The sequence below is a fragment of the Octopus bimaculoides genome, chromosome 30, assembly GCF_046866305.1.
Source record: "Octopus bimaculoides isolate indiv1 chromosome 30, ASM4686630v1, whole genome shotgun sequence".
In the NCBI taxonomy this organism is placed as follows: domain Eukaryota; kingdom Metazoa; phylum Mollusca; class Cephalopoda; order Octopoda; family Octopodidae; genus Octopus; species Octopus bimaculoides.
The window spans coordinates 614,958-636,019 of record NC_142957.1 but is presented as its reverse complement, the minus strand read 5'-3'; the positions used below and the strand labels follow the sequence as shown (position 1 = coordinate 636,019).

At 36.4% G+C, this 21,062-nt stretch overlaps 1 protein-coding gene across 3 annotated transcripts; it reads right to left on the bottom strand.

Annotated features, from left to right (window-relative positions):
* Nucleotides 1-3,271: 3,271 nt before the first annotated feature.
* On the bottom strand, nucleotides 3,272-21,056 carry LOC149130108 (adhesion G protein-coupled receptor G2-like). 3 transcript variants are annotated; one of them, XM_089346409.1, is made up of 12 exons: nucleotides 21,005-21,056; nucleotides 19,526-19,757; nucleotides 19,088-19,253; nucleotides 18,163-18,321; nucleotides 17,310-17,438; nucleotides 16,375-16,524; nucleotides 15,459-15,580; nucleotides 14,379-14,499; nucleotides 10,625-10,769; nucleotides 8,907-8,979; nucleotides 7,072-7,454; nucleotides 3,272-3,617 (listed from the first exon to the last, which is right to left on the bottom strand). In XM_089346409.1, exons 2-12 carry the CDS (start codon nucleotides 19,654-19,656, stop codon nucleotides 3,565-3,567), a joined length of 1,632 nt encoding a protein of 543 aa, XP_089202535.1. In that variant the 5' UTR covers nucleotides 19,657-19,757; nucleotides 21,005-21,056; the 3' UTR covers nucleotides 3,272-3,564. The 3 variants fall into 3 exon arrangements, 2 of the variants coding, with proteins under 2 accessions (XP_089202535.1, XP_089202536.1); XM_089346410.1 differs by having other exon boundaries at nucleotides 18,163-18,291; XR_016239232.1 differs by lacking the exon at nucleotides 8,907-8,979.
* Nucleotides 21,057-21,062: the final 6 nt, after the last annotated feature.

Below are 21,062 nucleotides of genomic sequence, written 5' to 3'. Positions count from 1 at the left end.
CACTGGTAGAATGTGTCATATAAAACATATTTTGCTCTTAGTCTTCTTAACAAAAAAAAGGAATTCGCAAGTTATTCCATGTTAAAGTTGTCGTATTTTTGTAATTTCAACCAATCACTGACGTCTATTCAGCTCAATAGAGTTACTGCTGGGCGGTCATAAAAATGTTATTCCCTATGACATATTTCATCCGGTTTAATCGTAATTTATACGCATATATTGTTTATATAATAAATTACGCTGTGCGTATCTATGTGTGTAACAATTTTAGAGTTCGGATTCTAGAGTTAGGGTTAGTTTTAGGGTTACGGTTACGGTTACGGTTAACAGTCTAGTTAGGGTTAGGGGATTAATACGATATACACCGTTACAGCGCTAACTGTTTTCAACTGAATAGACATCAGCGATTAGTAGAAATTATCGAAATAAGACAATTTTTTACATGAAATAAATTCGAATACAAAAATATTTTTCTGTTCTATAACACAAAATAGATAAGTATACGAAGTTTGAAAGTCTTTCCGTACCAAAAACACTACATAAAACATAAATGAAAACTGGCGCCCCCGTTTTAAAATAGATCCATATATATATATATAATGCATATATATATATATATATATATATATAATGCATATATATATATATATATATATATATATATAATGCATATATATATATATATATATATAATGCATATATATATATATATAATGCATATATATATATATATAATGCATATATATATATATATATATATATATAATGCATATATATATATATATATATATATATATATAATGCATATATATATATAATGCATATATATATATATAATGCATATATATATATAATGCATATATATATATATATATATATATATATATATATATATAATGCATATATATATATATATATATATATATAATGCACATATAAATATATATATAATGCATATTTATATATATAATGCATATATATATATAGGGAAACACAGATATTGAGCGGTGTTCCACAAGGAACTGTTCTGGGGCCACTACTGTTCATAGTGGCCCTTCTGGACATGCCCACGGTCACTCGGAGAGCCACTGTCACTAGCTATGCTGATGACACAAAGATATCTCAGGCAATAAAGAATCCTGATGATATTGTAAGCCTGCAGAATGACCTAAATGCAATACATGAGTGGGCAGAGCAAAATAATATGCAGTTCAATGCAAAAAATTTCAAGTATAGCGCTACAAGACCACAAGTACCTCCCAACTGGCATACACAGGACCTGGAGGTACTGCAATCCCAGAACCACAAACAGTAAGAGATCTGGGCATCAACATGTGTAGTGATGCATCATTTCACATGCACATTGTCAAGTTGACAGCAAAGTGCAGACAACTGGCAGGGTGGATACTGAGGACATTCCGTACAAGGGATCAAAAAGTCATGTTGACTCTATGGAAGACATTTGTTCTGAGCCGCCTAGACTATTGCTCTCAGTTGTGGTCACCACACAGTGTTAGGCGGACAGCAGAACTCGAGGCAATTCAGCGGCACTATACAAAAAAAAGATCGCCACAGACCAACAGATGAACTACAGGGAGCGACTGAAGGCACTAGGTCTCTACTCCCTGGAGCGCAGGCGTGAGAGATATGTAATAATATACATATGGAAAATACTGGAAGGACTGGTGCCAAACTTTGGCATCAAGTACTACAGGAATGCCCGCACGGGTCGCCACTGCATGGTGCCAAAGGTGCCGTCCACTGCATCTCACATAAGAACGAGATACTGCAGCAGCCTCGGTTTCAGAGGACCTCAGCTCTTCAATGCCCTGCCAAAACATTTGAGAGACATGCAAGACATGGATGCGGAGGTCTTCAAGACAAAACTTGACGCTTTCCTCTCCACGATATCAGACGAACCAATGGCTCGTAATGAGACACAGTTTAAGGCAGCGATGTCAAATTCTCTTATATACCAGATGTGCCATCAAAACTCTTGATTGGACCATATCAGGTGGGGGAGAAGAGACATGCAAGGAACGTGAAGAGAGCACAGCATAAAGACGGAAAATCACGGTGGTGCACCAGCATGACCGCAGCCACTTGGCTGAAACCCATAAATAAATAAATAAATAAATAAATATAATGCATATATATATATATATATATATATAATGCATATATATATATATATAATGCATATATATACATATATATATATAATGCATATATATATATATGCGGAGTGACACACCATTCAAAGGTGAAAACGATGCTAAGTGCATTGTGACCATCGATGTATAAAAACATCCGATTTTCCCGTGAATCACGTGATGTATATACTTGTGTATGCTTGGATATATGCAAGTGTATATATACATGGTTGCACGCCTGCAGTCGTTCTATATCGTCTCCAGTTGTTAATTCCAACATCTCAAGGCTTCTCCCAGAAACATAATTTTACTGCTTAAGGGAGATAACTCTTAACGTATAATTATAGTGTTTGATTAGAGTAGTTTCTCTTGACACTAAAAAACTTGGTTTTTAAATTTGTTTTTTAAAGCATTGTTTAAAGAATATTTTCTATTACTTCCGGTCTCGTATGCAAATGCGTTTATGTATGGATGTGTGAAAGTCTTATGTGTGTACGTATGTGTGTATGAAATGAAGAGTCTTGTTCGTCCATATTGCATGAGTGCGCGATCGCACGCACTTATGTAGATTGTTTCTTTGTGTGTATATATATATATATATCCATACATACACATGTTATTCTTTTAATCTTTTACTTGCTTCAGTCATCTAACTGCGGCCATGCCGAAGCATCCTCTTGAATGGGTTTTAGTCAAACAAGTTAACTCTAGAAGTTGTTTTTTTTTAAGACTAATATCATTCTCTCTCTTTCTCTCTCTGCATTCAAAGCAGCAGCGATTTGGCGTCTCGTTTCGTGTAATGTTGAAAGTTTACCTACAATTTGGGTCTCAGCCATAAACCAGCTGGTCTTGGAATACTTACATTTACATCCGCGAAGTAAATTTTCAGAATTTACCATATAAAAATTACACTAGAAAAGATAGCATTTCTTCTGCGGTTCAGTGTAGATAAAATAGTATAAATCTTATTTGCTAAATATTCACATCATTTATGTTTTCAAAAGGTTAGCGGAATGTTTAAAATAGGTGAAGAAATCTCTGCCTCTTTAGGCTGCATTTGAAATTAAACTGCGGTGTTACAGTATTTCATTTCAAAAGACAAAGCGATAACAATAAGCTAGATTTATTCTTTTATTGAGAAAATTGGAAGATTACAGTGGTAAAAGAAAATTAGAAGTAAGGAAGAAAATTTTCAGTTTTGCTGTTTTAAGAAATGGTAGGCACTGAAACTTGTTAAAATTACATTATTGTCGATTATAGTCTTTCGGTTGCATAATGTGGTATTGAAAGGTACAAATAAATATTCTTTACAGGAAATATATTTAATGTCACATATAGTGAAAATATTATTTTATGACGCAAAATATGATCAAAGACGACTCATGGAGGCAACATGTTTTTCGATTTTCACTTAGAAATTGGTTTCTGCTCTTCTATCTTCTATCTCATTACCAGAACTTCTACCTGGAAACATAAATGAGAAAACGATATAAAATATAGATATACATATATAAATACAGGTACAGATATACATTATACCATTACAATATTACATTTTATAATCGAAAGATGAAATATCCAATACTTTTAATTCCTTTTGCTCCGACTCAATTTGTATAAAACTATAATCTTTAGATGACCTTGCATTCTTGGCTTCATGCACTTGCTTGATGGGCCTGAAATCATTGCATATTAGTGGTTCCAGAGGCGTAGAGCCGACCAGATCAACTAGTGCCCTCTATCGATGGCGACCCCATGCCAGCCTCCCTGCATCTTAGTCCCGTGCTATCCTCTCACCATCCTGATCCCATACCAACCTCTCTACATCCTTGTCCCATTTGCAGCCTCTCTGCATCCTGATCCCATACCAACCTCTCTACATCCTTGTCCTATTGCAGCCTCTCTGCATCCTGGTCCCATGCCACCCTCTCTGCATCTTTCTCACATGCCAGCCTCTTTGCATCCTGCTCCCGTTTTAGCCTCTCTGCATCTTGGTCCTATTCCAGCCTTTCTGCATCCTGGTCCCATGTCAGCCTCTTTGCCTCCTGGTCCGTGCCAGCCTCTCTGCATTCTGTCCCGTGCCATCCTCTCTGCATCCTGATCCTATACCAGCCTCTCCGTATCTCGATGAAGGGTTCTTGTATTTCATGCTCGCTTTATATTCTTCGTATCCCTTAATTCTTATGTTAATGGCTATTCTTTCCGTTCAACATAATTTAGACTGGGACTTTCTATTGTCACATTTTTGTCGCTATTTCTTTTGCAAATCGTTGAGTTCTTTCTTTTCTTTATATACGTATTTCTTCATTATACTCATTTTTATTTCAAGCTTATTATTTCTTTCCATTAGTTAATTCAGGTATTTTTGTAATATTGTTCTTTTGTCACTTTTAATATCACTGGCGAATTTAGTGATTGTTTTCTCTGTATTATTCTCTTTCAGTGTGGAAGCGCAATGGCCCAGTGGTTAGGGTAGTGGACTCGCGGTCATTGGATCGCGGTTTCGATTCCCAGACTGGGCGTTGTGAGTGTTTATTGAGCGAAAACACCTAAAGCTCCACGAGGCTCCGGCAGGGGATGGTGGCGAACCCTGGTGTACTCTTCCGCCACGACTTTCTCTCACTCTTACTTCCTGTTTCTGTTGTGCCTGTAATTCAAAGGGTCAGCCTTGTCACACTGTGTCACGCTGAATATCCCCGAGGGTACACGTGTCTGTGAAGTGCTCAGCCACTTGCACGTTAATTTCACAAGGAGGCTGTTCCGTTGATCGGATCAACTGGAACCCTCGACATCGTAAGCGACGGAGAGCCAACATTCTCTTTCAGTATTATCTCTGGTTGCGTCACGTAAGTCAATATTAAACTCAACTCATTACTGTCTCCGACTTGACACAATTTTGATTCTGTGGATCTAGTTCAAAACGGGGGCACCAGTTTTCATTTATGTTTTATGTAGTGTTTTTGGTACCGAAAGACTTTCAAACTTCGTATACTTATCTATTTTGTGTTATAGAACAGAAAAAAAATTTTGTATTCGAATTAATTTCATGTAAAAAATTGTCTTATTTCGATAATTTCAACAAATCACTGACAAGTATTCAGCTGTTTACAGTTACTCCTTTGGCAGTTTAAGCGGTGTAAAGCGTATTTAATCTCCATTACTTCTGACATTTTGCAGAGAGGCAACACGTGTGTTCGTTTTCCCTAACCCTAAACCTAATTGACTTGCTCCTTCCCTAAAAAAACCAGGCCTTGTGCCTATAATAGAAAGGTTTATTAACTACTGCCAATATGCTTCAGCCATTTTTTGACAAGGAAATAATAATTTTATCACCGCCAGAATCGTTTGAGAATCGTTTGTTTACGTAGTCAGCACTTAATGTATTCGGCTGAATGGACGTCAGTCATTGGTTGAAATTACAGAAATACGACAACTTTAACATGAAATAAATTGCAATATAATAATTTTTCTTAAGAAGACTAAGAGAAAAAGATGTTTTATATGACACATTCTACCAGTATCCCAAGTTTCAAAGTGTTTCGTTAAGAAAATACTGGTGCCCCCGTTTTGAACTAGATCCGATTCTGTTGCTAAAAGTATTAACGATGTGAGGATTTTACGATGCAAAAGTTTGCGTTTCTGTTTGGCAGTTTTGCACCAGGAAAAGTGCAGAAATCAGGGATCTTAATCCTCTGGTTCAAATGTGTGTCAGGGTCAAGCTGATGGACACTGGAAGAAGGGCATCGAAAAGCAAGGGAACTATGTTTGAAAACGGTATAATTGTTCAAGCTCCTGCTTTTATTTTAGCAAATTACGGGAACAAGAATGTGTTTAACTATCGATTTACCCTATTAAACATGTGTGAGTGTGTGTGTGTGCATGTATGTGTTTGTGTATGTGTGTGTGCGCGTGTGTGTGTGTCAGAACAACAGTTTGACATACTGTCACATTATATACGTGTAATTACAACCAAATGTGTGTTGAGTGTTACTCTTTTCCTTTGTGCACTTAGTCCTGCGATATATGTATGTATGTATTTATACATATATGAATGTGAGAGCGGGGGCATGTCTATCTATCTATCTATCTATGATATCTATTTATCTCTCTCTCTCTCTCTGTATATATATATATATATATATATATATACTTGTTTTGCAAGATTTTTTATGTGAAATCGTGTGTTGAAACAGATGTTGTTGTACTTGGGGATGGTCATATTGCCAGTTTAGCCAATAAAAACACACGCACTGTATATTTGGTGTTAATTTTTTTTTTTTTTTTCAGCTTTATATTACATTAATCTTAATCTTAATCTTATTTCGGCCAGAGTTCTTTCGTCACACTTCTGTGACCTCATCAGTGGTCCTTTGTTTCCTTCTTTCTTATGTGTGTCTCACCTTGCTAACTATCAGCTGATAGTTAGCAAGGTGAGACACACATAAGAAAGAAGGAAACAAAGGACCACTGATGAGGTCACAGAAGTGTGACGAAAGAACTCTGGCCGAAATAAGATTAAGATTAAGATTAATGTAATATAAAGCTGAAAAAAAAAAAAAATTTAACACCAAATATACAGTGCGTGTGTTTTTATTGGCTAAACTGGCAATATGACCATCCCCAAGTACAACAATATATATATATATATATATATATATATATATATACAGAATTTATCTATGAATGCTCCTGTTCATGTTGCTGCTACTGACGACGACGATGGCAATGATGACGATGACGATGATGATGATGATGATGATGATGATGATGATGATGATGATGATGATGATGACGCCTCTCGGTAAACACTGATAGCGTTGCTGGAAATGATGTTTGTGATTATCCCCGCCATGACATCAGTGTCGCTGATTTTGATGCCGGAATAAATAAAGAAAAAACAAAAACAAATCCCACTTACTTCTGCCGACGGGGAATGTCGCTCTCTTTCGTGTAGTTGCATACTTTATGATGACATCTCTGGTATCTTTCTTGCATATACAATAGAATATGAAGATAAACATTCCTTGAAGGGTGTTGAAGATAGCCAAAAGGTATTTAAACACTTCTGCTGCTTCGAAAACAGCAACAGCAAAGAATACTAAGACCCACGTTAGCACCAGCAGGAAAAACAAACCAACGATGCCAAAAACACGTACTTTTCTTCTGCGTTCAAATTTCCGGTTATTTTGCATTGAAGTAAGGCGCCGGATAATGGGAGAGAATATCTTCAGGTTTAAGATGAGAATGATCACCACAGGAGCCGAGAAAGTAGCATAGAAATATGGCTCGGTTAACCAACAGCTACAAAGAAATAGAAAGGGAATGAAGAAAATAAATTTGTCAAACGTTCAGGCATTAAAATGAAGCGTCACAGAAGCATTAAGGTGAAGTGATTTCGATCTCAAACGAAACGAAAAGACATTTTCATACTTACAATTAATAATGTACATTTATGAATAAATTATTTAATGAGCCTTTCAATAGCCAGATTCTCAGAAACACATACACACACACACACACACACACATGAGGAGAGATAGATCGATAAATGGGGAGACAGAAAGAGAGAGAGAGATGTAGAACATATTTTTAAAACATGTAATGTAATACCAATATACTGTCATACTTGTGTATGAATTCTTCACACTTTAGAAATTCAGGGCAAAGTAATTTTAGCGTGTACTGTCGCTTCTTTGTATGTGAGCAAAAGAAATTTGAAATTTTGACCCTCAGATTTATGTATCACCGTCAATATGATCTCGTAAGAAGATATCACAAACTTGATTTTTTAAAAAAATCATAGCGCTACTGCAGAAGGCATGCTTTCAATACAACACACAAACTCAAAAATGTAATAGTTTTCCGTTCTACCAAATAATAATAATACCTACACGACACACACAGAAAATAAAAGAAAAACACACGTGTCACGAGTGACGCCGTACCAAACACAAACAAAACAAAGCGTCTCCCCACAAACGAATGCAAAACGGAGCAAATTAGTCACTCAGTTTAAAATATAGCCATACAGTTATGTCGGAAAACATAGCTACCGAAACAAATAAAGGCGATTTTCGATCTCTCAGCCTACGATATGATAAATATATCCATTCGATAAACAAGGAACCGGTGTCAGATCAAAAAGTCAACTCTGAACAAATAGATCCATCTCTTATTGTCACTGTTAATGCCTTAATGATAAGCCAGAAACTCACGCCGATTCGGTCATCACCCAGGACAACAAGACCCGCATTATTCAGTGGGGAACCAGACCAGACTGGAATTGAAAAGTCTGCTGCTAGAAGAAACTCTGTAAAAAACGATCTGCTAGGTAACCAGATCAAGGATAACCCTAACCCTAGCCCTGTAGTGGCGCCCCCAAGATCGTCATCTAAAGCAAAACGCATAAAACTTCCCGACCGACACAAACATTCCCAGCAGAAATATGAATTCATTACAAGTGAACATCTCCCGTTCAATTCAAGTCTAGGACAAATCAATGAGATACTATTTACCCGTTGACTTCTTCATCACTAAATTCAGATTTATGGATACATTTGGTCATTGGTGTGACTTTGAAGAACTTATTTAACAATGAGAACCTCCATATCAGTTTGACCCGGTACATCATGGCACTAATGTGCAGACAAATTCCATATTAATATTTAAGTCCTAAGACTGGTGGGGGGCTCTTTACAGTTTGTCCTTTATGTGGTGTACGAAATGAGGTGAACGAAATAGAAAAATACTTACAATTGTTCGATTCTGATGTAATTGCCTGTGCGGTTAATTACTAGAGTAAGTAGAACAATGATAGCTGGTAGACCTGATAACGATATTTATAGAAATGAATATAAATTTGTAGATATTTCAACATCTCACCAATTTACCAATCTATTCAATCCCAAATCATGAATATTTACCCCCATTACCTTTCTAATAAGAATCAAATTATTCATCTGTCTTTATTCTTGACTGAACCATCATGATGATCAAGGCAAAATAAATATCTTATCCCACAAATCATTAATTAACTTATTTAGCTAATTGACCTCTTCCTTGTTTCAAGTTATGTTAAAACAACTTTTCTGTTTGTGGCACCCTCTAAAATATATTTTCAGTTTCCTTAGTTTATGACAGAAGTGCAAATATTGCTAAGAAGGAACTCCTATACGGTCAATTGATCTGCTAGAAATAACAACCTAATATCTCAGAAACAATAATTTCCTACGTTTAAGGAAAAAATTGACATGCTGTATTAGGCAACTTCAGATAAACTATGTCTGAAAAGAGGGGATGGTCACATCAAGAACTTCATTGCTTATGAACCTGAAGAATTTATCTGAAGTGAAACAGCGACAACATATTTTAAAGTGGTTTCGGCTCAATATAACATTTGGTCCACTGTCTCCTGTCTTATCTAAATTATTTGTGAAATCAAGATGAAGAATCTACATGTAACTCTCAAGAAATTATACAAGAAGATCGAGTGAAGGAGATATTTGATTATTTGTTGAAGGATTCAAATCTACTGTGTCATCTCTTTACTTCACTAAAAAGATATTTCAGCCAAGAATGTTTAACATCAGACGTGAGTCCACCAAATCTCTCAGTCTATGTTGTCGTGGGTTCCTCATGACTTTTCTTCAATATCTCACTCCACTTTCAAATTACGATATATAGTCATCCATCACAACCTGGACATTTACGTACGTTACACAATAATACTACAATATTTAAATTGTCATGGATTTAATCCCTTCTAAAAAGAGGTCTACGTTTCTATGTTTTCTTCGATGTGCTAGAAATAGTAGCTAAATTTCTTTAGATCCCATTCTACAGTCTTGAAAACTGGAAGAATAAATTGGATAATGTAATGTTTGATACAGTGACAAGATAGTCGTAGAACATTTTCAAGTATATGTCTGCTTGATCAGTTCCAAAGTAGCACTTAAGTACAACAGTGAGTAAGGGATGTTTTCACTCAGGGTTCAACGCTTCTGGATTTTAATGCGAGTCAGATTTGTAATCGAGATTGAGGCTGTTTAAAGCAATGGGATTGAGGACATACAACACTGTGCCAGATGGGATTGTCAATGCTCTTTGTATAATTAGATGAGAATAATACAGAAAAAAGGAGGAAAATAAACGGAAACCCAAATGGATAACATCAACTTAAATAACGCTAAGGGACATGGTTTGCAGGTTTTAGATTAATATCCAGCGTTCAATTCCCGTCTAAGTAAACTTTTCTTTTCAACATATTTGGTTTTATGAAGTAAATAAGATCGAGAGATATACTGGTTCGAATCATTCGTGTGAACCTTTTCACGTCAAGTAATTCTCAAATACAAAAATGAAATGACGAAACTGGATTGGTTTTGTTTGTTTTTGTGTGTGTGCACGTGCATGTATGCGTGTGTGTAAGAAATATATATAAAGACAGAAAACCAGAAAACCGTTATACATACCCCAGGCCAAGATTGAACTCCACTTCATAAAAGATGTCCGATATGTTGTGAATGCATCAACCATGCTTGCGAAGACATAAATGGGCTCGAAAGACATCCATACGAGAGATGTCAAAAGGAAGTAGTGTAACAGAGCAGCCACTGTCTATAATGACAACAACAACAACAACAGGTTAAGGGTTTCTGACCTTGACACATGTTTTGCAGGGATGGTATAACGGTTAACTACGTCAATGTCAGTACATGAATGGTATTTTAGATTATCGAACCTAGAAACGGTGGAATCCAAAACAGACATAAAACTTAGAGAGAGACGTAAGATATTTAGCTTGATGCTTTTCCCAATCCATTACCTTACCATTCGGTTATAATAATAATAATAATAATAATAATAATATCCTACGCAAAACACTTTCAATACAGTAACCATAAGAGCATCACAGCAAACCACAGCACATACCCAAGGCGCACAGAGCTGCGCTCGGTAGTGAAGTGAAAGCACGTTATAAGAAATAAAACTACTGAATAATAATAATAATAATAATAATAATAATACACTCCCTAGCATGGAGAGAATTACCGAACAGTGACTTCATTAAAAAATTGAAACAGAAGGATACAAATACCTTGGCATGCTAGATTTCAACGAGATAATGGAAAAAGAAATAAAAGGCAGATGAGGATAGAATATTTCCGAAGACTGAGGTTGGTGCTGCGCTCAAAATTGACTGGATGGAATAAAATCCAAGCAGTTAATACGTGGGTGATAGCATCACTTCAGTATAAAGCGACAGTTATAAAATGGCAAAAAGAGAGAAATAAAGAAAATGGATACAAAGGCCAGAAAAATGTTGACAGTACACGGAGCCATCCACCCTAAGAGTGACACTGATAGGCTCTACTTGTCCAGGAAAAAGGGTGGGAGAGGTTTGATCAGTTGCCAGGACTGAATCGAAGCAGTGGAAAGCGTTCAGGGTGGTATGCAAAAAAATGCCGTGGTGCTACTGTTGAAATGCTCGAAGAAGGCCGGTGTCATCAAAACTGACAATTGTGTAACTGAAGAAAAATTTAAACAATAAATGAACATCAAAAAAGAAAGAAAAAGCAGAGAAGGAAAAGAGAATGTACAGTTAGTTTGCAAGAGATGTGAACGCCAAGACAGATACAGAAGATTAATGGCTATGGAGGAGGAGGGGTGGCCTGAAGATAGAGACAGAAGCACTCATATCGCAGCTCAAGAACAGGCGTTAAGGACCAACTATATGAAGTGCAGAATAGACAACACTACCGATAGCAACAAAGGCAGAATGTGTGGTGAGAGGGGTGAAACGGTATGGCACATCGTTAGCTAGTGCCCGAAATTGGCACAACAGGAATACAAAAGACGATATGACAATGTGGCAAGAATGATCCATTGGGAGCTCTGTGGAAATCGCGTCCTACAAAGATAAAAGAAGTGGTGTGAGCGAACTCCAGAAGGATTCACCAAAAATTAGAATTGCAAACTACTGCGGGATGTAATGCTCCAGTGCGGTAACTCGACCTGACATTGGAAACCAGACACTGTTGTGGTGAACAAAAAGGGAAGAACATGTATGATAATCGACATAGCATGTCCCGGTGACAACAGGATCAATGTGAAAAAAAGAGAAAATAAACAACTATGACGATTTAAAGTAGGAAATATGAAGGGTGTGGTCAATGAAGAGAGGAGACGTGATACCAATTATAATTGATGTACTTGGAAGTATCAGCACCAAAGCTCCAATATGGCTGAAATGATTTGTGCAATCAGCATTACTTGGAACGGCAAGAATTTTTCACAGAGTTCGTGAAGCATGACCAATAAAAAGTGTCACCTTAGCTTGCTGGCTTTGGACAGCTGATACTTTCCATCATACCCAGGAAAATACGCTGAGTTTTCATTACATAATAATAATAATAATAATAATAATAATAATAATAATAATAATAATGATGAGTTCAAGGCTACTGGAGCAAAAGATTTGGTGAATGTCAAGTACGAATAGCTGCACAACCTTGTTAAATGCCGACCAAGTAACACCAGATTGGTTGACAATGTGTAGGATAGTGCTATGCTTGAAAAACATAAAAAAAGGCAATACGGTAGACAATTACAAGCTGATATCCTGTTTGCCACTTATGTTGAAATTATTACTGGAATAGTTGCGGAGTCAATGTCCGGACGTCTGGGAAAAAATGGAGTCCTGCCACATGAGCAGAAGGTTTGCAAGCATAAGTGCAGATGTACCAAGGGTCAACTGCTGGTTGACAAAACTGTACTTAGAGATTGCAAGAGGAGGAAGACTAACTTAGCCATGCCATGGATCGACTATCGTAAGGCGTACGATATGATCCCACAATTTTTGGACCTATTTGGTATTGCATCGAATGTTGAGCGATTGCTTGGAAAAAGCATGGCGAATTGTAGGACAGAACTGACAACATATGGAAGAAGTTTAGGGCCAATAGAAATCAGGAGAGGCATCTTCCAAAGGGATTGCCTGTCGCCACTTATCTTTGGACTGTGCATGATACCACTCACACTGATTCTGAGGGGAGCAAAGGCTAGGTATGAATTCAAAAGCCTCCAACAAAAAGTCAACCACTTGTTATTCATGAATGATCTCAAACTTTATGGTAAAGCTGAATCCCAAGTCAGTTCCCTCGTTGATACGGTGTGTACTTTCAATGTGGTGTGTTAGTCTTGAAGAGAGGCAAAATCAAATGTATGGAAGGGCTAGCGATACCGTTAGGGGAGGTTATGAAGCAGATAATAAGACAGGCTATAAGTACTAGGGGATAGTGGAAATGGTTAAATTGATGGAGAAAGAAATGACAAAAATTTAAGGTGGAATACTTGCACAAACTGAGACTGATCCTTAAGTCGAAATTAAATGGACGGAATCTGATTGAAGCTATCAACACCTTGGCGGTTTCACTCCTTTGATATGGAGCAGGGGTAATCGCATGGACAGTAGATAAACTAAACAACTTAGACAGAAAGACAAGGAAGTTGCTGACTAGATATGGGATACTCCACCCAAAAAGTACCACAGACAGACTGTATGTACCAGGAAAAAGAAGGGGAAGACTACTGATTGGATGTGATCACAGCATTAGAGCAGAAGAAAACAACATAGTGGTTCTGTGGCTTTTTTTACATACCATGCTATTATTGGAAGAAGGTCAGGCCTGTGTTAGATGGAAGATTGCAAAGATAAAGCACCGTAGAAACACTTGAGAATGATTGAAACTGAAAATGGTTTAATAAAGAAAAGAATGCATGGACAATTTTATAGGGATGTTGAACATAAGACAGACAAAGAAAAATATGACTATGGATGACTAAAAGTGATTTAAAACCGGAAATGGAGGTTCTAATCTGTGCTGCACGAGATCAAGCATTAAGAACCAATTACATCAAATACAGAATAGACAACACATCAGTAAGTGATAAGTGAAGAACTTGTGGACACAATGGTGAAACTGTATGGCATATTACCAGCCAATGTACGCCACTAGCCCAGAAAGAATATTAGAAATGTCATGCGATAAAGCAAGGATAGTCCATTGGACACTTTACAACAAGTATGGACTTGACAGAGCAAAAATGGTACGAACATAAACCCGAAGACATCGTCGAAAATGATAATGCGAAGATCCTGTGACTGTTATTCATAGCGTTTTACATAATACAAAATATGTAATGGTTTGGAAGATTTTCGCTTACCTTACAAACAGCCAGTATTTCTATGTATGATTGCATTCCGACAAGGAAGATAAGATTAGTGACAGCTAAAGAAATACACAAACTTATTACATTCTTTGAAGTCATTAAATCCCTTAAATGTCTGAAATAATAAAACAAAAATACATATATCATTTACTGAAGTATAGAAATAATAAATACATTAATAAATACAACCGTGTTTATCGATGAGAGTCAGAATATAATTGATATCTTAAAATCAATAAATATTTAATCTGTAGCTGTGTCGTAGGAAATTGCTTCACAAAGAAATGGTTCTGGGTTTAGCACCACTTTGTGGCACCTTGGACAGGTGTCTTCATTTATAGCTTCGGCCTGATCAAAGCCTTGTGTGAGTATTTGGTTGACGAAAACTGAAAGACGCCCGTATATATATATATATATATATATATATATATATATGTGTGTGCTTTTCAAATCACCAGATTTGAATTTGTTGATATGGCTATATGGAATCCCGGTATTCCTGCTATTTCTAGCATACTAAATGACCATATAGAGGATGGGCTTCCTTTGTGTTTGGTTAAAAGAGAATCATAGATTTAAGCCAACGTAACACCCGATTTCTTTATGTAATCCAACACTGTCTTTGAATGTTTGGTATTATTCTGAATTTGTTTACTGAGCAAGCACGATGAAACGAATAAAAGATAGAAATGAAAATTAGTCTTAACATTCCAGAAAGATTAGACACATTGGGAATCAAATGTGTGAACATAATTTAGCGACTGCGATTAATAGTAGTAATAGTAGAGACAGAGTTACTAGTTTCACCATTATATTGCTCTGTATTTTATCTGAATTATCAAACTAATTCTAGTTAAACACAAAAAATAGATTATCCTCCCTCCTTTTCTTTTCTCGTGTCATCATGACCGTGGTACACTTACAAATCTTACACGAAAATATCTGTCCAGATAATATTCAAGAATTCTTTCCTGATCCATGTTTTTCCTGCAAACATCAACCACATCGATCATTCCAGCCTGTTTCTTTGTATTTGAACAGTTTATAAAAGAAAATCGAAATTGAAATGCTTACCTGAAACAGACGTGAATTATTACTGTAATAACAAGAAGAACAAAGGATATTCCACAGCCAATGAGAGATATAATAGATAAAGGTTTAACATGTTTCACATAGTCTTCATTCCGGTGGACATCCTACAATAGAAACAACAAACAACAACAGTTTAGCTCCTCCTCGTCCTCTTTTCTTATATGTTAGTTAACACTTATATAACGAATGTGTGTAGTATTGGTGTAGGATATGAGGACGTCTGTATTGTTAATGTTCCTTACAACGCTGACAATAATAGAGACAACATCAGTGACCTGATTGTTTAATCTCCGTCCTTGTGATATCAGTAGAATTTGTATGGACTTAACTAAGATATTCAGTCAGTTCAGCTTTTCCTTCAGGCTGAAATATTTACCATAGCTAGAGGAACGGCTTACTGTTGTAGGTAGCAGCGGTATTAACTGACAAGTATTGAATAGATGTATATTCTATGTATATTGCTGACATGAAAGTCTGAGGTGAAGAAATCCCATGAACTAGAGGAAAGATCTTGTAACAGAATTATGAAGAGACCAAAGTTTAATGTCTGAGCAACAAACACACCTCAACATAAATGAAGATATTTAAATCAAGAAAGATGACTCTGACCATCTCTATGCCATTCACATAAACGCTGGAGGAATCACCATGCAATGGAATTAAGAATGGTAGCTTCGTGCATCTAAAAGGCGTCATCCTGAGTATAAACTATATACAACAGCAATGGCAACAAAAACAACAGTGACGTTTTACAATATATCAACCTTATATATTTACCAAGATATCCTCCAACACAAAGTCTTGTGGGTATGTTATTACACAACTCTTTAAAATCAGTAATGCATAGACATAACTGCCAAATTACGGGTAATTAACGACTTGTCAAAATATTACCAACCATTAGTAAGGCAAAACTTGTAAGATGGTCACAGGAACAAACTACTTCCTTTCCAGATTCATGTTTGGTTATTCGACAGCCATTTGGCGACCAACGGGGACTCAGTCCTGGGCTTTCATCCCAGTAAACGCATTGTAGGTTGCTGGCATTCTGAAAAAAAAATTAAACTGATAATTTGATCAAATTACTTTGTAATTAGAATGTATGTAATTATGATGTTGGAGGCGCAATGGCCCAGTGGTTAGGGCAGCGGATTCGCGGTCATAAGATCACGGTTTCGATTCCCAGACCGGGCGTTGTGAGTATTTATTGAGCGAAAACACCTAAAAGCTCCACGAGGCTCCGGCAGGGGATGGTGGCGAACCCTGCTGTACTCTTTCTATCACTCTTACTTCTTGTTTCTGTTGTGCCTGTAATTCAAAGGGTCAGTCTTGTCACACTTTGTCAAGCTGAATATCCCCGAGAACTACGTTAAGGGTACACGTGTCTGTGGAGTGCTCAGCCACTTGCAAGTTAATTTCATGAGCAGGCTGTTCCGTTGATCGGATCAACTGGAACTCTCGACGTCGTAAGCGACGGAGTGCCAACAACAACAACAAAAAATTATAATGTGACTCGTTTCGCTTAGCAAACACCGAACAAACCATGGTCATCAATGTTTGGTTGGTATTGACATTGTGAAGTCCATATCAGATGCTGTGACCTAGTTTAACTGACCATTTCTTCTTGTTTATAAATCTATGTCTTTTCTCATAATTTACACAGAATTGTCATAACAATGGAAGAAAAAGACATTGGATGGAGTATTTCATGAAATATCAAATGAAATACAAAATGATGTGGTGGTCACGGCTGGGATGTGTTTCATCATACGTCTACTGGGTTAGAGATTGCATGAACATAAACAGCAACAATAATAAATACGCAGTGATTACCTGGTTTATCAAATTGAATGATATTTTAACTGGTTCACCAAGGTTGCTTATTGGAATATTAAGAACATTGGCAGCAAGAACATAGCTGTTAATTGTAGAATTTCCTTTGGCACTGAAGTTTTGTACTACCTGAAAAGAGAAGATATTAAGTAAATTAATTTATTCAATGAAATGCATTGTTAATGCATGAAACGACCAAACGTTAGAATTGTTATACTTAGACAATAATCCTTTAGTCATCAGCACAATTTAATACAATATATATTAGCTTCAAATTTTGGCATAAGGCTAGCAATTTCAAGAGAAGCGGTAAATCGATTACTGGTACGTATGCCATCGATCTCGAAATAATGAAAGGCAAAGTCAACCTCGGCGGAATTTGAACTCAGAATATAAAGAGAGACGAAATGCTGCGAAGCATTTTACCCGGTGTGCTAACGATTCTGCCAGCTGAACGTCTTACAGTAATACATTATATATTACAATAAATATTTCATAGGAGTTTACACATGACAGTTGTACTTGTTCCAAGGAAAGCATAGTTCATTTTACATCGAAATTGCTTACATAAACGCTGCTGGTACTTAACAAGTTCTTTTGGTAAACAACGAGTCAGGTGTTCAAACTCACTCCTTAGCACCATATATATATGTACATATAAGAGAACTCTATCAGAGACGAAACTCAGAACAAGCGCCGTCCTGAGTGTCTCTATGCATTGTGTGTCACACACAAACTGTCATATATAGATGAGTACATACATGTAAACATTGGTAGTTATTTTGTATTATTATTGTTATCAAAAAACGTATCAATGAATTCAAACAGAAAGAAGAAAAGTTTTGTTCCGTACCCTATATAGCTTATCATTCCTCATCGAGAAAAAGACTATCCTTGAAAGGGCTGATCTTTCAACGTTTTTCAGATGTTTTGGTAAACTCTTTGGTAAGGAAATAAAGGAAAATGTCTGTATATCTTCTTGCTGTGGATCAAGGTATGAGTGGTTATAGAGCTGGTAGAGAAAAATGAAAGAAAAATTGAAATTGATAAATAATGAATAATACTACAACAACTGTTTCTGATGCTATTGTTGTAACTTCTTCTTCCACAATCACTTCAATATTACAACACTGCAAGTGACATAATAGCTAAAACTACCAGTACCATACGCTATCACTGTCTCATTCATAAGCAACCATTGAGGTTTCTGCATTGGTCAACTAATTATTGGTCTATCCAGTCGTGTTCTACTTTTTGTCTCCATTTCTTTCTTGGGTTCGCAGTGACATGAATACAGAAGCATTTGGTGCAAAATTTTGTTTATCTCATTGCTTTCAACCAATGACATCCTTCTCTACTATTTGTTCCTGAAACTTCTTGTAACAAGCACACACACATACAACCAAACACATGCGTATACTCCCATAGCTATACACAATTACACATTGACACATATGTCCATTTCCCTGTATTGGTTGAGAGTGTGTATATATATATATATTTATACGCGCGTGTGTGTGTGTTCATACAGTCACACACACATATGGACGCGCGCGCGGGTATGTGTGTGTATTGGTTGACGGCAGCAGTAAATACATATAAATAACATTGTTTCACTCACCATTGTTACCACACGTATTTATTACATTTTTTTGTCTAAATATTTTGACTGCCAAATTCATTGAAATGTATAATTTTCTCTCTTCCATCAATTTTTTTCGTTCTATTCAAGTTTTAAAATGGAAGAGAAGCAGAAGAATCATGCAAACGTATTGTACCTGTGCTTCTGTTTCATTAGTTCCATAGGAAACACCATAGAAAAGACCATCGAAAGTGTCCTTATTCACTTTGGCAACACCAATACCAAGATTCGAGTATGAAACTGTGAATTGCTGCTCTTCCTGTGGAATTTTTCCTGGGATCGTTTCTATAATGTCCAGTAATCTGTGAGAAAATCAAGAAAACGACTTTCAATTAACAATGTGTTTCGAATACGTAATTAGCTATGTGTGTAATTACACTAATTATCTTAACTAACATGTCTTTGTATGCTACTGTTGCTTCTACTACCTCTGTTGTTGCTAGGTTAGCGTTGATGCAGCAAATTTTATTATTTATGCTGCTGCAAATATGGCTACTGCTATTGCTTCTTTTCTTTCTTCCTTTCTCTCTACTACTACTACTACTACTACAAGGAAAAGTGATTTGAATATTACCTGCTGACACTTCTATGAGCTTGTTCTGCCTCGGCCAAAACCTTCTCTGGTGTGTTCATTATATTGTTGATACCAAGAAGTATATTGTCCAGTGTTATATTAGCCGACACGTTCGATATCAATGGCGCCATTTTCTCAAGAATATCTACAGCCAAGTCAATATCTTGATGCTTGAAATACACTGATTTCTGCAAAACGTTTAAGACCTCTTTCGAAATATTGCCGATATTGCCTGTAATGAAAATTTTAACATGAAATTTAATGGAATTACAGTCGCTTTGATTTGAAATATTAAATGCAAATTAAATGTCACATAACAAGTAACGAATCACCGGAAGTTAATTAAAAACTCCGACTTCAAAGACCAGAAAGATTGCTGAATGTGTTCAGTTCATCAGTTCTATACTCATCAAACAGCGTTAGGGTCTCCTGCTCTGTAACATTAACTGAAACATCGGGGGAGTTACACAACACTGTGTAGTCCTTTATAGGTTAGTAAGGCAGACACTTGATGGTGGTGGACGACGTGTGTTTGTACACAATATCATTGACAATGAAAAGCGATACACCAACCGTCTTAAACAGCCATTAATTTCAACTCAATTATTTTTCCAATCCCAAGGCGAATCTAGACGAAAGCGGGTCGCCATTCTAAGGAATAATATTGGTTTCAAATATTTATTTCAAATTTTGGTACTAGGCCAGCAATTCTGGGGGAGGATGTAAGTCAATGACATTGACTCCAGTGCTCAAATGGTATTTGTTTTATCGACTCCGAAAGGATGAATGATAAAGTGAATCTCAGAGAAATTTGAACTCAGAAAGTGAGGACAGACGAAATGCCGCTAAGCACTTCCTTCGTCCGGCGTGCTAACAATTCTGCCAGCTCACTTCCTTGATCTAAAGATCAATATTGAAAAGATTCCATCAAGATTTCATAAAAAATTGATGTTATCAAATTACTGTATGCTTATGAGAACATCTTCAATTTTACATACTATAATAATATTTGTGAGAGGTAAGTTGCTCATATTCTATGATAAACAGCTTTGTGGACAGCTTCATTGAAGATTTATAACCAAACATAATGTATGCGGAGAAGTATGTGCCAGTAATTATCTTTGTTGTTTTTCTACTTCTCTATGTAGTCAGCCTACCTGCAAAAAGTTAAGAAAAATGTAGTTTTAACGATTATAAAAATAAATTCAACTTTCCTAATTAATAAATCGTCATTACGTTTCCATAAGTGAATCAATTGGTCTACAATTGGACGAGATGAATACATAACTGGAGAACTCAAAAGGGAGAATGTGGTGTATTACCGCTTGATAGATAATATTAATTATGAACACACACATACACACACACACAAACACATACACACACGTATATAGTGGTCGTAATGAAATGGAAATTCAAAGACACATACATATACTTCAACTACAGTAAAAGTATTTCGAAGCACAGTTACTCGCTTACCTTGATCAATGCCTTGGCTTTTGATGTTCTTTAGTTGTTGAGTAATCAACTCTATATT

Coding starts and splice junctions, on each gene's coding strand:
- LOC149130108 (XM_089346409.1), bottom strand. CDS start 19,656: ATGGCGCCATTGATATCGAACGTGTCGGCTAATATAACACTGGACAAT. Junction 19,254..19,525: donor GCTCATAGAAGTGTCAGCAG/GTAATATTCAAA, acceptor ATTTTCTCACAG/ATTACTGGACATTATAGAAA. Junction 17,439..18,162: donor GGAATGATAAGCTATATAGG/GTACGGAACAAA, acceptor TTCTCTTTTCAG/GTAGTACAAAACTTCAGTGC.